General features: G+C 43.4%; 1 protein-coding gene across 1 annotated transcript; it reads right to left on the bottom strand.

Annotated features, from left to right (window-relative positions):
* Positions 1 to 3,623: 3,623 nt before the first annotated feature.
* On the bottom strand, positions 3,624 to 20,158 carry mrps22 (mitochondrial ribosomal protein S22). Its single transcript, XM_064975191.1, has 7 exons — positions 20,007 to 20,158; positions 13,353 to 13,504; positions 13,026 to 13,190; positions 12,611 to 12,838; positions 11,919 to 12,064; positions 4,289 to 4,397; positions 3,624 to 4,167 (listed from the first exon to the last, which is right to left on the bottom strand). Exons 1-7 carry the CDS (start codon positions 20,131 to 20,133, stop codon positions 4,078 to 4,080), a joined length of 1,017 nt encoding a protein of 338 aa, XP_064831263.1. The 5' UTR covers positions 20,134 to 20,158; the 3' UTR covers positions 3,624 to 4,077.
* Positions 20,159 to 20,509: the final 351 nt, after the last annotated feature.

Raw genomic sequence — 20,509 nt, forward strand, 5'->3', positions numbered from 1 at the left:
CACCTGAATTTTTTCCCATTCTCTTGCAAAACCTGAGGTTGGATGGACATTTGAACCATTCTTTCAATTCTCGATTGGATTCAGGTCTGGACTTTGACTTGGCCATTCTAACACCTGGATATGTTTATTTTTGAACCATTCCATTGTAGATATTGCTTTATGTTTTGGATCATTGTCTTGTTGGAAGACAAATCTCCGTCCCAGTCTCAGGTCTTTTGCAGACTCCATCAGGTTTTCTTCCAGAATGGTCCTGTATTTGGCTCCATCCATCTTCCCATCAATTTTAACCATCTTCCCTGTCCCTGCTGAAGAAAAGCAGACCCAAACCATGATGCCTGTTTGACAGTGGGTATGGTGTGTTCATGCATTGTTGCCAAAAAGTTCAATTTTGGTTTCTTTTTCCACATGTTTGGTGTGTCTCCCAGGTGGCTTGTGGCAAACTTTAAACAACACTTTTTATGGATATCTTTAAGAAATGGCTTTCTTCTTGCCACTCTTCCATAAAGGCCAGATTTGTGCAATTGTTGTCCTATCTCCCACCTCAGCTGTATCTCTGCAGTTCATCCAGAGTGATCATGGGCCTCTTGGCTGCATCTCTGATCAGTCTTCTCCTTGTATGAGCTGAAGGTTTAGAGGGACCCAGGTCTTTTTTTCTACTGTGTGCTCCTTGGGATGTTTAAAGAAATCTTTTTGTTCCAAAACCGGCTTGTTTACTCCATGATGCTAACTCTGTGTTGTTTATATGGAGACTGTTACACACATCAATAGTCATTTAGGTCAACATTGGATCATTCAGAGATCCTCACTGAACTTCCGGAGAGAGTTTGCTGCACTGAAAGTAAAGGGGCTGAATATTTTTGCACGCCCAATTTTTCAGTTTTTGATTTGTTAAAAAAGTTTGAAATATCCAGTAAATTTCGTTCCACTTCATGATTGTGTCCCACTTGTTGTTGATTCTTCACAAAAAAATACAGTTTTATATCTTTATGTTTGAAGCCTGAAATGTGGCAAAAGGTCGCAAAGTTCAAGGGGCCGAATACTAAACTGTACTACCCACCATTGCGACCTGTACGCTCTCGTTGACTGGCCCTGAGATCTACAAGACCCTGCTTGGTAAAGTCCCCCCTTATCTCAGCTCGCTGGTCACCATAGCATCTCCCACCTGTTCTCCAGCAGGTATATCTCTCTAGTCACCCCCAAAACCAATTCTTTCTTTGGCGCCTCTCCTTCCAGTTCTCTGCTGCCAATGACTGGAAAAAAAATAAATAAAAATAAATCTGTCAGAGCAGCTCATAGATTACATTTGCTCAAACATCGTATTTAATTTATTTTGACTTTGCACCCCATTTTTTTATTTCTACTTTGCACATTCTTCCATTACAAATCTACCATTCCAGTGTTTTACTTGCTATATTGTTTGTTTTTTTTGCCTTTACCTCCTTATCTCAGCTCATTTGCTCATGTGACTTGTTTATACTGTATTATTGACTGTATGTTTGTTTTGCTCCATGTGTAACTATGTGTCGAACTGCTTTGCTTTATTTTGGCCAGGTCGCAATTGTAAATGAGAACTTGTTCTCAACTTGCCTACCTGGTTAAATAAAGGTGAAATAAAAAAAATCTCAATTAAAATATGCTATTATCACTGTTCTATGTGCAGGAGGTTGCAGGGAGCATGGATGAAACCCCCGTATTGGCAGCATTGGTAGAAACCCCCTAATGGCAGAAGTAGTAGAAACCCCTGTAATGGCAGCAGTGGTGGAGGCTGCTGCTCCAGTAGTGGAAGAGTCCATTGTCATGGAAGAGGTAGACCAGAACCTGTTACCATAGAAGCGGTGGTGGAAGTAAAAGCACCCATTGCCGCAGCAGTACGAGAAGCCATAGCAACAGAACCCACGGTTACAGAGGAAGTAACAAAACCCATAGCAACTGAACAAGCACCTGTTACCATTGAACAGAAGCACCCAATACTGAGGCAGTAGCAGAAACCATAACAGCAGCTGAAGAAGCCCCAGTCATTGCAGAAGAGAATGAACCTGCCCCAGCCATAGACCCAACCCCAGTCCTAGCCCCAGCCTTAAACCCTACCCCTGTCCTACACCCAGTCATAGACCTTACCCCTCTCTTACCCCCAGTCACAGACCTATCCCCAGCACCACTCATAGACCTAGCCCCAGCACCACTCATAGACCTATCCCCAGCACCACTCATAGACCTAGCCCCAGCACCACTCATAGACCTAGCCCCAGCTGTAGAGCCCCTACCCAGGTGCTTCCACCAGAGCCAGCCCCTGCAGCCGTCCTCTTAGAGGGTAACTGAGTGGAGCCAGCCCCTGCAGCCGTCCTCTTAGAGGGTAACGGAGTGGAGCCAGCCCCTGCAGCAGTAGCATCCATGGACCTGCTGGGCCTGAATGATAAATGGAATGAAGAGGTAAACCTGGCCTGGCCAGAGTTGATACATCCTGCCAAGACTTACACAGTATTTAGAATGCTAATCTATATTGGAAATCACCTTTTGATTTATGATATTGAATAATGATGAATGAATATTAAGGGATAACAGTGTACCAGTAAGGTAGTTCACCCTCACTCACAGTCTTCCACTGACTCATCACTCATATACATTGCTTTTCCCTCCAGGGCCTTGACGATCTGGACCTGGACATCGACTTCTTAGACTGAAAGTGTTGGAGGAATGTCCTTAAAGTGACCAAAGAACACGTAGTGTTGTTCATACTCCTAGTGAAAGGGCGGGGGAGGTGGGGTTTTGACCTTTACAGTGAAACTGGTGAAAGTCCGGTGGAGTTGGTCTTTCTGTCTTTAAACCGTGAAACATAAGGGGGTTTGTAGAACGCTTTGGGTGAGAATGGATGGACAGGGTCCCATTCATTAGGAACAAACGCAGGAAATGTTTTGCAATGGAAAAAATATTTGTATATTTTTGAACAGGTACAAATTTACTGTGTCGAATCAATTTCTGGTTAAATGCTGAACGCGACTCCGGGGTGTATTCATTAGTCAGATTTCATTGCATAACATTTGGTCTGTTGCTAAATGTTTTTGCAATGGATAACAAGTTTCTGTTGGACAAACTCAAGTAGGTCCCTCCCCATTTCATTTGCTTCCTAGAGTAAACTCTTTCCTTTGCAAAACATTTAGCAACAGAATCCAACTAACAAATACAACCCGATTTTGAAATCCTTTGTGCAGTACCTCATCGTCCACTCTCACATTGACCCACAGTATAGAATGAAATGTAGTTTGAACGAGAGGGGTTCATTGGGTTGAAATGTTTACCTTATCCAATCACATAGGAAGCTGGGAATAGAGTAGTTATCTACACTACAGTAAGTACGTCTTACCCCTAGATAACCAGGCTTCCAGGGTCTCTCTCTCCACAGGTGTTGAGCTTGTGTTCAGTATACCTCTACTTGTCTGGGCACGCATGTTGCTCTGCCATGGTCTAGTGCCTTAGGTCTGTGCTGTTTTTATAGGGAACCTACTTCATTGTTATAGATGTGAATCCAAGTGCCTTCTGTATGACTGGTCTGGAAAAGGGAAGGAAATGTTATCAACTCAATAAATATGACAAGTGTCTGAATCAGGCCATAGGAATAATTCAGAGACTGTAAATAAAGACATTTTTATTTTGAATGTACATACATCATGAGAATTAAACAGCTTACTCAGTTCCAATGTGAGACAGTATGATTAAGGTTATGGACAAATGACAAGGTTGAAATGCAGAAGTGAATATCTGCACTGCATCGTGTGCCCTTCCACCAAATGATAAAAGACTGAAACTTGAAGGACCCCAGTTATGTGCACATTTTGATGCCATGTATTGCCAATGGACACTTGGCTTGCAAGTGGTTCATATGAGCTCCATAGTTTAAGGACTAAGTTATTCTCTTTGCTCACCCAAATTGTCCAGTTGATGAAAGTTTTGATCATGGATAGGCAGGCCATTGGGGATAATATCACAGCTCTGTTGGTGTGAGGTGTATGGGGCAGTCAGACTGAGCTCTGCTGTGATGTGACACAGCTGTCCTGTGGTTGGTGTGGTGATGCATGACGGTCAGACGGTGCTCTCCGCGGAGGTCTGCTCGTAGGCCTGCAGGGCCAGCTCTACGTATCCTGCCCTCTGGGACTCCCGCTTAGCGTAGATCTGGTGGGGAACAGACACAGAGGTTAAACAAAGGGTTTACTGGGTAACATGGCTACCAATACGTTGACTGGTGCATCAACCAGGTTCTGAGATGCACTAGTGTCTGCTGATTGGGCCTCACCTTGAGCAGGTCCAGTCCGTAGGCCTGTTGGCTAGAGGCCTCCTGGGCTGTGTCACTGTGTGGATGGACCTTGTTGAACAGACCTACCAGACTCACTGCATCCTGCAACCTAGAACAAAGAGAACAATACAGCCACTGTTAGAGTGGCTACTCTGGGCTAACAATGACAGCTATGGTGTTAAATCACTACTTGTCACATTTAGGGCTGAAGTGGTCACAAAATTTAGTCTGCCAGTTGACCGTTAATTAACAAACACATGTAGCATCTCCTGGCTTCCACACAGCCTTCAAGCCATTTTAAATAGTTGAATAAATCCTTGTAATATAGCATACACCTTCACAATAAATACATGATGTATTTTAGACAGGTCTAAAGAAACATGATATGAAGAACATGTAGGCTATTTCAGAAGAACAGAATAGCATACTCTGATATGTCCTTATATGGCTGTGGGCTAAACTAGTTCATTTAGCAGACAAAATTTGCCTATTATTACATGGCATTATTTTGTAGTATGAAGAATACAACTGAACAAAGCTGAATAAAATATAAATATTTCTCCAAACGTTGAGGGAATGAACACACGCGCCTATTCTGTGTCGAGCAGATAACAAAAATAGGTACTCCTACAGTGGGGCAAAAAAGTATTTAGTCAGCCACCAATTGTGCAAGTTCTCCCACTTAAAAAGATGAGAAAGGTCTGTATTTTTCATCATAGGTACACTTCAACTATGACAGACAAAATGAGGGAAAAAAAATCCAGAAAATCACATTGTAGGATTTTTAATGAATTTATTTGCAAATTATGGTGAAAAATGTAGTTCTACAAACATTGGGCAATACATTTTGATTTTTAATACATTTTAAGGCTGCATGATGAGACTAATGGTAATTTGAAAAAAAGTCACTTGAAAGGCATGAGCTCTGCTTAGTTTTTTGTGCAGGCTGTATGCACTCCAAGACTCATTCACAATTTTACAAGCACTTGCTCGTGACTCGAATATCACGACTGCATCCCCTTTGTGGCTGTAACACACCCTAAAAGAATCCAAGCCTTTTGCGGCCCTGAATGCTGCATTGTGCCCTACTCTGAGTGTGCTGCGCAATCCGAAACGCGTCTCACTCACATGGCTGTCCATCATGTGACCAGGTCTTTCCCACAGGCTACAAGTAAAGCCAGACACATTGGACGCAACTGTGCGTCCTTATCCAATACCAAGGTGCATATTGAAGATATTGGAAGAACTGGACACATTTACTTTTCAGCTAATAAGACGAGTAGGCCTAACAGGCTGACTACACCGCTCGCGTTGCGTGTGCAAAATAAAATTAGAAATCTATATTATTCAATTATTGCACCCACACTGCTCGAGCGTCTGCGTTGCCAAGGGCTAAAATAGAAGTCAGTTCTATTTGTGAGATCGTGCTGCAAGTCCTGCCTCTCCCATCTCCTCATTGGTTTATAGAAGCAGGTACCCACGTGCCATCTCCTAATTGGTTATACCCACTTGGGTGACTGAAAGATGAACAAGGTCAGTGGCAGTAATGCACCTAATTTATGAAAGTTGCCAATCGCAATATGAAATCAAGAGAAGAAAAAGCCTGGAAAAAAGAGAGATGACTAGAAACGATTCGGTTGACTGTTTTACGTGTGGATTAATTGGCGGAATAGAGGACCTTGTGCATTTCAGGTAAAATAACAACAATGTTTATATCCCAGGACAAATTATCTAGCAACAGCAAGCTAGCTCAATAGGACAAAAAGTGCAAGCTAACTAGCTAAATTGCCATAAATGTTTAATGCTTTACGACCCGTCCCCGAATTAATATAATTGGTTCAGAGTTTGTTTTGATATTTTAACCTGCGTGTCGTGATCGCGTTTGGTGTGGGGGGGACAAAATGCATTAATGCACGATGGCGCACCCCTCGCAGCCGGTTTGGGTTCCATGTTAGGCTCTACATCCGCTTGTAAAGCAGATTAAGTTATTTGACCACTTTAGTTGTGATACAAATCTTATTAAAACATATAGGCCTATGGGCTAGGCTACATGAGGTGTGCGACTATGATTTTAACAAGTCACAAAAGGCATTGTTTCTTATGCTGGGCATCATTTACAAGTGATAATATATAATTCAGTGATAGGATAATAGTCACCCATCAGACTATTCTTGATTTGATCTTGTCTTTACATATACTAAATAATATATTACATATCTATGTGTGTGTGAGACATCCCTGTGGTTTATTTTCAAGCCAGCCAGGTATATTGTAAATATAAGCAATGTGCTTAATATTAGGAATGTTGAGAAATAAATATAGTAGACCTAGCCTATAGAAAGCTGATGGGATACTCTTTTTACTAGCGGCCATCACTCTGTTTTCTCCCACAATTACACAGCCTATAGAAATGTTGAGCAACATTAGCTCATGGGCTCTCATGAAGTGTTTGATTAGATTTTTGAATAAATTTGCATTGATGTCAGAGTGATTAGAAGGCCAATAGAGTGCTGAGTACCAGGCAGTTAGAAAGTTTGGTAGGTTACTAATGACCATCAGCAGCATCAGAGCTTGGAGAACCTTCATTTGACTGCCTTCATAACGGCTGGTGTGGTGGTAATACAGTCACTGCAACAGCCCTAGTCACAATGCCTACAAAACACTTGTACAACATATGGCATTTGGAGTCAAACAGATGGCATGGGGTATCATAGTTTTATTAAAGTTGGAGAAAAACCAGGAGGTACTAGGACCCCTGGGGTTACTTGGCCTATCCACAGGGGGTACTAGGACCCCTGGGGTTACTTGGCCTATCCACAAGGGGTACTAGGACCCCTGGGGTTACTTGGCCTATTTACAGGGGGTACTAGGACCCCTGGGGTTACTTGGCCTATTTACAGGGGGTACTAGGACCCCTGGGGTTACTTGGCCTATTTACAGGGGGTACTAGGACCCCTGGGGTTACTTGGCCTATTTACAGGGGGTACTAGGACCCCTGTGGTTACTTGGCCTATCCACAGGGGGTACTAGGACCCCTGGGGTTACTTGGCCTATCCACAGGGGGTACTAGGACCCCTGGGGTTACTTGGCCTATTTACAGGGGGTACTAGGACCCCTGGGGTTACTTGGCCTATCCACAGGGGGTACTAGGACCCCTGGGGTTACTTGGCCTATTTACAGGGGGTACTAGGACCCCTGTGGTTACTTGGCCTATTTACAGGGGGTACTAGGACCCCTGTGGTTACTTGGCCTATTTACAGGGGGTACTAGGACCCCTGGGGTTACTTGGCCTATTTACAGGAGGTACTAGGACCCCTGGGGTTACTTGGCCTATTTACAGGAGGTACTAGGACCCCTGGGGTTACTTGGCCTATTTACAGGGGTACTAGGACCCCTGGGGTTACTTGGCCTATTTACAGGGGGTACTAGGACCCCTGGGGTTACTTGGCCTATTTACAGGGGGTACTAGGACCCCTGGGGTTACTTGGCCTATTTACAGGGGGTACTAGGACCCCTGGGGTTACTTGGCCTATTTACAGGGGGTACTAGGACCCCTGGGGTTACCTGGCCTATTTACAGGGGGTACTAGGACCCCTGGGGTTACTTGGCCTATTTACAGGGGGTACTAGGACCCCTGTGGTTACCTGGCTTAACCACAGGGGGTACTTGGGAAGATTCATGATACCATAGGCTAACTGGTCAAATTCACATGAGGGGGTACTTCAGGGGTACTCCGTGCAGAGCTAAATTCAGTAGGTTAGTGGTTCCCAAACTTTTTATAGTCCCGTACCCCTTCAAACATTCAACCTCTAGCACCAGAGTCAGCACACTCTCAAATGTTGTTTTTTGCCATAATTGTCAGAAAAATCATGTTCTCAATCAAATAAACGTGTGAACACTTGAAACGCTTGAACCTTCACATGATTTCAATGCCAACCTCAAGTTTTGCCTGCCACACACACTACACGACACATTTATTAAACATAAGAATGAGTGTCAGTCTATACTCTGAGCACAGCCCAATCCAGAAATCTGGCAGTGGCTTCTGATTAAATTCAAATTTTACAGAACTGCTTTTTGCAACTTCGATGAGGCACTCTTGTTTAGATATCAGTAAGTGGACTGGAGGCAGGGCATGAAACGGATAACAAATCAAGTTGTTTGTGTCATCCGTTTCGGGAAAGTACCTGTGTAATTGCGCACAGAACTCAGGTGCTTTGCTATATCACATTTGACATTGTCCGTAAGCTTGAGTTCATTTGCACACAAAAAGACCTGTGTGTGGTCCTTGTTAATGCAGACAGAAAAAAGCTCCAACTTCTTAATCATAGCCTCAATTTTGTCCCGAACATTGAATATAGTTGCAGAGTCCCTGTAATCCTAGATTCAGATCATGCAGGCGAGAAAAAACATCACCCAGATAGGCCAGTCGTGTGAGAAACTTGTCATCATGAAAGCAGTCAGACAAGTGAAAATTATGGTCAGTAAAGAAAACTAAGCTAATCTTTCAATTAAAAAAAAAAATGTGTCAATACTTTGCCCCTTGATAAGCGTTACATGGTCGCTGCCCATATCCTTGCATAGTGCAGAAAATACGGCAGTTCAGGGACCTTGCTTTAACAAAGTTAACCATTTTCACTGTAGTGTCCAAAACATCTTTCAAACTGTCAGGCATTCTCTTGGCACTGAGAGCCTCTCGGTGGATGCTGCAGTGTACACAAGTGGCGTTGGGAGCAACTGCTTGCATGAGTGTTACCACTCCACTATGTCTCCCTGTCATGACTTTTACGCCATCAGTACAGATACCAACACATCTTGACCACCAAAGTCCATTTGATGTCCAGTACTTTAAAAATATCCTCTCCTGTTGTCCTGGTTTCCAGAAGAGGATGTCTTCCTTAATTGACCACGTATAAATGTAACAGACATACAGTTGAAGTCAGAAGTTTACATACACTTAGGTTGGAGTCCTTAAAACTCATTTTTCAACCACTTCACAAATGTCTTTTTTACAAACTATAGTTCTGGCAAGTCGGTTAGACATCTACTTTGTGCATGACTGACACAAGTAATTTTTCCAAAAATTGTTTACAGACAGATTATTTCACTGTATCACAATTCCAGTGGGTCAGAAGTTTATATTGACTGTGCCTTTAAACAGCTTGGAAAATTCCAGAAAATAATGTCATTGCTTTAGAAGCTTCTGATAGGCTAATTGACATAATTTGAGTCAATTGCAGGTGTACCTGTGGATGTATTTCAAGGCCCACCTTCAAACTCAGTGCCTCTTTGCTTAACATCATGGGAAAATCAAAAGAAATCAGCCAAGACCTCAGAAAAACAATTTTAGACCTCCACAAGTCTGGTTCATCCTTGGAAGCAATTTCCAAACACCTGAAGGTAACACGTTCACCTGTACAAACAATAGTATGCAAGTATGAACACCATGGGACCACGCAGCCGCCATACCGCTCAGGAAGGAGACGCATTCTGTCTCCTAGAGATGAACTTACTTTGGCACAAAAAGTGCAAATCAATCCCAGAACAACAGCAAAGGACCTTGTGAAGATGCTGGAGGAAACATGTACAAAAGTATATATATCCACAGTAAAACAAGTCCTATATCGACATAACCTGATAGGCGGCTCAGCAAGGAAGAAGCCACTGCTTCAAAACCGCCATAAAAAGCCAGACTACAGTTTGCAACTGCACATGGGGACAAAGATTGTATTTTTTGGAGAAATGTCCTCTGGTCTGATCAAACAAAAATAAAACTGTTTGGCCAGTGACCATCGTTATGTTTGGAGGAAAAAGAGGGCTGCTTGCAAGCCGAAGAACACCATCCCAACCGTGAAGCGCGGGGGAGGCAGCATCATGTAGTGGGGGTGCTTTGATGCAGGAGGGACTGGTGCACTTCACAAAATAGATGACATCATGAGGAGGAAAATGATGTGGATATATTGAAGCAACATTTCAAGACATCAGTCAGGAAGTTAAAGCTTGGTCGCAAATGGGTCTTCCAAATGGACAATGACCCCAAGCATACTTCCAAAGTTGTGGCAAAATGGCTTAAGGACAACAAAGTCAAGGTATTGAGTGACCATCACAAAGCCCTGACCACAATCCTATAGAAAATGTGTGGGCAGAACTGAAAAAGCATGTGCGAGCAAGGAGGCCTACAAATCTGACTCAGTTACTCCAGCTCTGTCAGGAGGAATGGGCCAAATCTCACCCAACTTATTGTGGGAAGCTTGTGGAAGGCTACCCGAAACATTTGACCCAAGTTAAACAATTTAAAGGCAATGCTACCAAATACTAATTGAGTGTATGTAAACTTCTGACCCACTGGGAATGTGATGAAAGAAATAAAAGCTGAAATAAATCACTATTATTCTGACATTTCACATGCTTAAAATAAAGTGGTGATCCTAACTGACCTAAAACAGGGGATTTTTACTCAAATTAAATGTCAGGAATTGTGAAAATCTGAGTTTGAATGTATTTGGCTAAGGTGTATGTAAACTTCCGACTTCAACTGTATACCAGGAGCTGGTCTGTTGACTCATCCAGCTGTAACGCATAGAATTCACTGGCTTATATGCCACTGATACGTCGTGAAACAGTGTTGTTTGATGAAGTCATTGTCTGTATAGTTTTTTGGGCCATTTCCCCTCAGCATTGTCCCAGCCATACCCGCGGCAGCAGGAAGAATGAAGTCCTCCACAATAGTATGTGGCTTGCCTGTCCTGGCCAGGCCACTCAGTAGCTCACCATATAAGACGCTTCTAGCCTCTTCTTATTAATGGTATCTGTTGCTTTTATACGTCTTACTAAATGAAAGTCACCTTAATTCTCACTCAAAAAACTCCCTTGGCTTATTCTCCAAATTGGCATGTTTTGTTTCTAAATGTCTGCACAAGAGTGAAGGTTTCATCTAGTTGTGAGATAGTACTTTTGCACATATAACACACAGTGGCTGAGGAAAGGCACTACTCCCAAAATAATTTAACCACAAATCAATGTTGTTCTCATCATATTTTTGCCTCTTCGATGGTCCAACGTCCCCATCTGTTGTTCGGTGCTTTCCTGGGTAAGGGGTTAGTAGCTCTTTGGCTGCATCAGATTCACAACTGTCAGTGTCCATGCTAGCTGGGCTAACAACAAATGTAGAATTACTGATGCTAGCATTGGATGTGCTCGTGGAAGCAAAACATCTTGTGTCGTTGACAGGTGAAGGTGTAATACTGCTGGTAGTAGCAGTATTACCAGTAGAGCTGGTATGTGTCTCTATGGACGTGGGCCTTACTTTTTTAACCATTTATCAATTTTCGAGCAAACGGAATGAGCAGCAGCAATGTTTTGCAACATACAGACCATTAGTGGAATTCCCGCAAGAGAGTAATGGTTGTGACTGGGTGTTAATTATTTGACTAGGCTACCTGTATTTGACATTGTGTGTTATTTCACTGAACACTATTTTTGGCAGTGAAATGAGGCTACTCCGGCGAGGAAAAAAACTCAACACGTTGGAAAATATAAATGGTCTGTTTGCAAATGAGAAGGGAAAAAAAGTAGGTGGTACAGTAACCAAAAAAGGTTGGCAACCCCTGCTCTTACACAAGATACTCACAGGTCTTTCTGCAGCATGTCTATCATGAGTCCGTCCACCCTCCTGGCATTGACCAGGTACCAGACCAGGCCTCCAAAGTGTCTGGTGGAGCGCAGCAGATCATACTTCCCCATCTTCTCTAGATCCTCATAGGTGGCTGCATGCACCTGGACAACAGAGCACAGCCAATAGGGAGAGAGATTTACTAACTGCTAATGGGTAATAACTGAACCATACATCTGGACAACAGAGCACAGCCAATAGGGAGAGAGATTTACTAACTTCAAATGGGTAATAACTGAACCATACATCTGCACAACAGAGCACAGCCAATAGGGAGAGAGATTTACTAACTGCTAATGGATAATAACTGAACCATACATCTGGACAACAGAGCACAGCCAATAGGGAGAGAGATTTACTAACTGCTAATGGGTAATAACTGAACCATACATCTGGACAACAGAGCACAGCCAATAGGGAGAGAGATTTACTAACTGCTAATGGGTAATAACTGAACCATACATCTGGACAACAGAGCACAGCCAATAGGGAGAGAGATTTACTAACTGCTAATGGGTAATAACTGAACCATACATCTGGACAACAGAGCACAGCCAATAGGGAGAGAGATTTACTAACTGCTAATGGGTAATAACTGAACCATACATCTGGACAGCCTGTTGAGGAGTGTGAAGGTAGTGGTATTTTACCCTGATGTATTCTGAGGAGTCAGGTTCAAACTGGACCTGGCACAGATCCAACATATCCTCATGACGATCCTGGCCAAACACCATCTTCAGGTTCTCCTCCTTGAAGACAGGGGGTGCTGTGAGCCTGCGGCCCTCTTTAGGAAAGTAGACCTGCAGGAACCTATCCCTCTCCTCCCACGATGCCTTCCTCAGAGTCCCAGTTGGTTCCCGGATCACTATGAACCGCTCCTGGAAACAACCATTGAAGAGAGGACAAAACTAGACAGTGCGAAGACTAAAGAGCACTAATTGTGAGGCATTGTAAATGATAACCAACATTTATGTTGGACACAAGCCATTACGCACACTTTGCTTGTCGTGCATGTTGAATATGCCGTTGGTGGACACAAACACACTCTCTTCCTCTCTCTCCTACCCTGTGTGGTATGTTGAAGGTGATGTCAGTGAAGACGTATTTGGCTGTGTCCATGCCCTCCAGGATCTTGTCCTCAGACAGGACGTCGTTGATGGGCTTCCTCTCCGGCAGCACTGGAGGCATCTTCAGCAGCCTCTGGGCCTGCTCCCTGGCACTCTGGGTCGCCTACAACACAAACACACAGTGTGACGCATTAACAAGAATGACACCAGCTATACAGGGATGTAATCTGCCAAATGAAATGTTCAGAATGTTGCAGTAGATGTTGTAGAGCCATTCTCTACTCTGCATGACAGACAAACTATCTGCCCTACTGTGTGTGTGTACCTCTTCCAGCTGTGCGTCTGTCATGAGTTTGTACTTGGGGGGCTTCAGCTCCTGTTTGATGGGTCTGAACACCTTCTCCAGGTTCAAGCCTGTGATTCTGGTTAGGATGTCCTGCACCTCTGAATCTAGAAACTGGGGCTTCACATGGGCATCTGGAGAACCAAAAAACAAATTAATGACTTCAGAGATGGATGAAGCTAGCTCTGGTCTAAGATCTGCAGGTACGGCCTGCATCAGAGCTAGTCACACTGTGCATATTGACACAGGAAGTGACCTCACTGATGACGCAAAACAGGAAGAATGGCGCCAAGAACAAACCAAAGATTACGTACAAACCTTCTGAATACAAGCCTTCTAGATATTTTTCATAATTGCACTTAATCTTCAACTACGAGAATGATTGTTCCATGTTCTCCAAAGAATCTTAAGACGGACTCTGTACTTAAAGATCAGAAATCAAACTTGACGAGAGTGAGCAGGAATATAAGTCGTAAATATACAAATGTATTTTACCTAGGGATGAAATAGCTATGGAGATAGGTGTCTTTCAAATCTTGCTCAAGGTAATTCTGGCAAAGTGGAATTATGATTTTGGGGGGAAAAAGTGTGTCCCTGCCTTTTTGGGTAAGTTACAAAAGTATCTATATTGAAGCCAGTCACTAAACAAATCAAGGACAACCAACCGAGCCACAGTCTGTTCACCACGCTATCATCCAGAAGGCGAGGTTAGTACAGGTGCATCAATTTACTTCCGGCGCCAATAAAGATGGCCGCCTCGCTTCGCGTTCCTCGGAAACTATGCACTATCAAGACTATCAACTATGCACTATCAAGTCCTTCTGTTCACCTGATTTAGAATTCCTCACAATCAAATGTCAACCGCATTATCTACCAAGGGAATTCTCTTCGATTATAATCACAGCCGTATATATTCCCCCCCAGGCAGACACATCGATGGCTCTGAACTAACTTTATTTGACTCTTTGCAAACTGGAATCCATACATACTGAGGCTGCATTCATTGTAGCTGGGGATTTTAACAAGGCTAATCTGAAAACAAGACTCCCTAAATTGTATCAGCATATCGATTGCGCAACCAGGGCTGGAAAAACCTTGGACCATTGCTATTCTAACTTCCGCGACGCATATAGGGCCTGCCCCGCTCTCCTTTCGGAAAAGCTGACCACGACTCCATTTTGTTGATCCCTGCCTACAGACAGAAACTAAAACAAGAAGCTCCCGCGCTGAGGTCTGTTCAACGCTGGTCCGACCAAGCTGATTCCACACTCCAAGACTGCTTCCATCACGTGGACTGGGATATGTTTCGTATTGCATCAAACAACAACATTGACGAATCGGTGAGCGAGTTCATTAGAACGTGCGTTGAAGATGTCGTTCCCATAGCAACGATTAAAACATTCCCAAACCAGAAACCGTGGATTGATGGCAGCATTCGCGTGAAACTGAAAGCACGTACCACTGCTTTTAATCAGGGCAAGGTGACCGGAAACATGACCGAATACAAACAGTGTAGCTATTCCCTCCGCAAGGCAATCAAACAAGCTAAGCGTCAGTATAGAGACGAAGTAGAATCTCAATTCTACGGCTCAGACACAACAGCTATGTGACAGGGTCTACAGTCAATCACGGATTACAAAAAAGAAAACCAGCCCCGTCACAGACCAGGATGTCTTGCTCCCAGGCAGACTAAATAACTTTTTTGCCCGCTTTGAGGACAATACAGTGCCATGGACACGGCCCGCAACCAAAACATGCGGACTCTCCTTCACTGCAGCCGACGTGAGGAAAACATTTAAACGTGTCAACCCTCGCAAGGCTGCAGGCCCAGACGGCATCCCCAGCCGTGCCCTCAGAGCATGCGCAGACCAGCTGGCTGGTGTGTTTACGGACATATTCAATCAATCCCTATACCAGTCTGCTGTTCCCACATGCTTCAAGAGGGCCACCATTGTTCCTGTTCCCAAGAAAGCTAAGGTAACTGAGCTAAACGACTACCGCCCCATAGCACTCACTTCCGTCATCATGAAGTGCTTTGAGCGACTAGTCAAGGACCATATCACCTCCACCCTACCTGAAACCATAGACCCACTCCAATTTGATTACCGCCCAAATAGGTCCACAGACGATGTAATCTCAACCACACTGCACACTGCCCTAACCCATCTGGACAAGAGGAATACCTGTGAGAACGCTGTTCATCGACGACAGCTCGGCATTCAACACCATAGTGCCCTCCAAGCTCGAGACCCTGGGTCTCGACACCGCCCTGTGCAACTGGGTACTGGACTTCCTGACGGGCCGCCCCCAGGTGGTGAGGGTAGGCAACAACATCTCCACCCCGCTGATCCTCAACACTGGGGCCCCACAAGGGTGCGTTCTGAGCCCTCTCCTGTACTCCCTGTTCACCCACGCCTGCATGGCCACGCACGCCTCCAACTCAATAATCAAGTTTGCGGATGACACAACAGTGGTAGGCTTGATTACCAACAATGACGAGACGGCCTACAGGGAGGAGGTGAGGGCCCTCGGAGTGTGGTGTCAGGAAAATAACCTCACACTCAACGTCAACAAAACTAAGGAGATGATTGTGGACTTCAGGAAACAGCAGAGGGAACACCCCCCTATCCACATAAATGGAACAGTAGTGGAGAGGGTAGTAAGTTTTAAGTTCCTCGGCTTACACATCACAGCAAACTGAATTGGCATCGCGAAGACAGACGGCATCGCGAAGAACACCCACACAGACGGCATCGCGAAGAAGGCGCAGCAGCGCCTCTTCAACCTCAGGAGGCTGAAGAAATTCGGCTTTTCACCAAAAGCACTCACAAACTTCTACAGATGCACAATCGAGAGCATCCTGTCGGGCTGTATCACGGCCTGGTACGGCAACTGCTCCACCCACAACCGTAAGGCTCTCCAGAGGGTAGTGAGGTCTGCACAACGCATCACCGGGGGCAAACTACCTGCCCTCCAGGACACCTACACCACCCGATGTCACAGGAAGGCCATAAAGATCATCAAGGACAACAACCACCCGAGCCACTGCCTGTTCACCCCGCTATCATCCAGAAGGCGAGGTCAGTACAGGTGCATCAAAGCTGGGACCGAGAGACTGAAAAACAGCTTCTATCTCAAGGCCATCAGACTGTTAAACAGCCATCACTAAAATTGAGTGGCTGCTGCCAACACACTGACTCAACTCCAGCCACTTTAATAATGGGAATTGATGGGAAATGTAAAATATATCACTAGCCACTTTAAACAATGCTACCTAATATAATGTTTACATACCCTACATTATTCATCTCATATGTATACGTATATACTGTACTCTATATCATCTACTGCATCTTTATGTAATACATGTATCACTAGCCACTTTAACTATGCCACTTTGTTTACATACTTATCTCATATGTATATACTGTACTCAATACCATCTACTGTATCTTGCCTATGCTGCTCTGTACCATCACTCATTCATATATCTTTATGTACATATTCTTTATCCCATTATACACACAAGTGTAAGGTAGTAGTTTTGGAATTGCTATATAGATTACTTGTTGGTTATTACTGCATTGTCGGAACTAGAAGCACAAGCATTTCGCTACACTCGCATTAACATCTGCTAACCATGTGTATGTGACAAATAAAATTTGATTTGATTTGAAAGCTGTGACAGAAGCTGTTTTTCTGTCTCAATCTCAAGGCCATCAGACTTAAATAGCCATCAATAGCCAGCTTCTACCCTGTAACCTGCCTTGAACTTAGTGCCTGCCATCCGGTTACTCAATTCTGCACCTTAGAGGCTGCTGCCCTATGTACATAGAATCACTGGTCCCTTTAGTAATGTTTACATACTGTGTTCTAGTCATTGCTTGTCCTAATATATATATATATATAAATTTTCTTTTAGATGTGTGTATTGTTGTGAATTGTTAGATACTACTGCACTGTTGGTGCTAGGAACACAAGCATTTCAGTACACCCGTAATTACATCTGCTAAATATGTATGTGACCAATAAAATTTGATTTGAGCTTAAAAGGAAAGATTCAGCCATTTTGAATGTTATATTGTTTTTGACAATTTCCTTTCGATTCCCTGGGTCATTTCATGTTTATCTGAGCTATTGCCGTTCAAGCAGGCAGAAATTCAGCCATTATGACGTAGCATTGTGATAAATCCGCTCTCACTACACTGAACTAAAATATTAAAATATTAAACGCAACATGTAAAGTGTTGGTCCCATGTTTCATGAGCTAAAATAAAAGATCCCAGAAATGTTCCATTAAAAAATAAGTTAGTGAGCCTTTCTCCTTTGCCGAGATAATCCATCCACCTCACAGGTGAGGCATATCAAGAAGCTGATTAAATGGCATGATCATTACACAGGTGTACCTTGTGCTGGGGACAATAAAAGGCCATTAAAATGTACAATTATGTCACAAAATACTGTCACAGATGGCTCAAGTTGAGGGAGCATGCAATTGGCATGCTGACTGCAGGAAAGTCCACCAGAGCTGTTGCCAGAGGATGTAATGTTAATTTCTCTACAATAAGCCACCTCCAACATAATTTTTGAGAATTTGGCAGTACATCCAACCAGCCTCACCACCGCAGACCACGGCTATGGCATCATGCAGGCGAGTGGTTTGCTGATGTCAACGTTGTGAACAGTGTCCCAAGGTGACAATGGGGTTATGGTATAGGCAGGCATACGCTACAAACAATGAACACAATTGCATTTTATCAATGGCAATTTGAATGCACAAAAATACCATTCTGAGTTTAAGTACCATTTTTTAAAGGAATCTGACCAACGAGATGCATATCTGTATTCCGAGTCATGTGAAATCCATAGGTTAGGGCCTAATAAATAAATTCACATTGACTGTTTTCCTCAGACGAACTATAACCCAGTAAAATCTTTGAAATTGTTGCATGTTGGGTTTATATTTTTGTTCACTATAATAGAAATACGACTTTTAGATGGCGAAAACGTCTATCAAGTCATATTTCAATACTGGCCGATGTCATAACGTGGGAGGTTGTCTTCTCTCAAATGAGCCATTGATCATATTTTTAAAAATATTCCTACCTCGAAAAGTTAGCCTGTTCAGGCCATGGTAGCCAGATACAATGTCTGTGATGCAACGAGTCTGATTGCTGTCACGTTCAAAACAACTTTGAACTCGGATATCAGAAATCTCCCACTCCCAAAAGGTCAAAACAACTTTGAACTCGGATATCAGAAATCTCCCACTCCCAAAAGGTCAAAACAACTTTGAACTCGGATATCAGAAATCTCCCACTCCCAAAAGGTCAAAACAACTTTGAACTCGGATATCAGAAATCTCCCACTCCCAAAAGGTCAAAACAACTTTGAACTCGGATATCAGAAATCTCCAAATCCCAAAAGGTCAAAGCAACTGGGAACTCAGGAGAAGAAAAACGTGCTTCCGAATGGAAAAAATTATTTCCAACTCAGAAAATGTCAGAAGCTCTGGCATCTTACAAGAGCTTTTACGTATTTAATTTAACTAGACAAGTCAGTTAAGATAAAATTCTTGCTTACAATGATGGCCTACCATAAGACAAAAGGCCTCCTGTGGGGTAGGAGGCTGGTTTTAAAACACATTTCATATAAAAAAATAGGACAACATACACATCACGACAAGCGAGACAACATAGCAAGGCAGCAACACATGACAACAGCACAAAACACTGTACATACATTATGGAGCAGACAACAGCACAAAAGGTGGAGACAGCAGTACATCGCGCAAAGCAGCCACACCTGTCAGTAAGTGTCCATGATTGAGTTTTTGAAGAGATTGAGATAAAACTGTCCAGTTTGAGTGTTTGTTGCAGCTCGTTCCAGTCGCTAGCTGCAGCGAACTGAAAAGAGTGACCCAGGGATGTGTGTGCTTTGGGAACCTTTAACAGAATGTGACTGGCATAACGGGTGTTTGATGTGGAGGAGGGCAACAGTAGATATCTCAGATAGGGGAGGGAGGCCTTAAGAGGGTTTTATAAATAAGCGTCAACCAGTGGGTCTTGCGACGGCTTTACAGCGATGACCAGTTTACAGAAGAGTGTAGAGTGCAGTGATGAGCTCCGACTTCCCCAAAAAAATGTCCCAGTCTTGAAACCACCAGTAGTTTGTGCTAAATTAAAATGCTAATGATACTTTCAAGACTAGTGGAAAATCCCTTTTTTTAAACAGAGGTCAAAGCATAACGTCAGTTATCTTCAGGTCGGAAAGTCGAGTCTCTAGAAAGATGACCGTGTTCGTCTTGGAATTCCTAGTTGGATGACAGTTAACGATTTTAAGTCTGAACTTCTCCGAGTTCGCAGTTATCTTGAACGCGCTGAATTCGGAGATTTCAGAGTTCCCAGTTGTGAACGCAGCATAATGTACGTTCTTGTCAACATGTGTGTAAATAGCTCCTAGGATAACAGCTAGCTACCAGTACCATTCAAGTGATTCAAATACTAAAAAGTAAACGCTAGCAAAGTTTTCGCATAGGCAGCTAGCAGTAGGTAATAATAGCTGCACATGCTACAAGGTCAGTGGTAGAGCTCCAGTTTCTCAGTGTCGCCACAACATTGTAAATAAACGACTTACTGCTGTCAGACGGTGCACTGCACAACATCCTTCTGCTACATCTGATAAGTATTCCTGTGTTTTGATCGATATTTTTGACACGAGAATAGCTCCTAAAGAGGCACCGTGCTACACTAAACGCGGCCATGTTTGTAGCTACCTCATCTATTACACTATCGTGACCAAATACGTACGACGTGGGGATCATGGGAGATGGAGTCTTCCGATTGTGTGACAGTTTTATAAAGGATGTTCACCAGATGGCGCAAATTGACCACGTATTCTGTGTCCACTTGCAATGTGTTCATGGTTACAGTGGCGATGCTCATGATACTGACATGTTGTCCAAGGTTGGAATAAGTACGAAAATGTATGCATTCACTACTGTAAGTTGCCCTGAATACGAGCGTCTGCTAAATGACTAAAATGTCAAATGAATAAGGAATTTAGTATTGTCCTCATTGTAAGTACCGTAAACATGTATTATGTTTGTCTGACCAATACAGACTGTCTTTTCTCATTAC

This window comes from Oncorhynchus masou, chromosome 9 (assembly GCF_036934945.1).
Source record: "Oncorhynchus masou masou isolate Uvic2021 chromosome 9, UVic_Omas_1.1, whole genome shotgun sequence".
Lineage (NCBI taxonomy): Eukaryota > Metazoa > Chordata > Actinopteri > Salmoniformes > Salmonidae > Oncorhynchus > Oncorhynchus masou.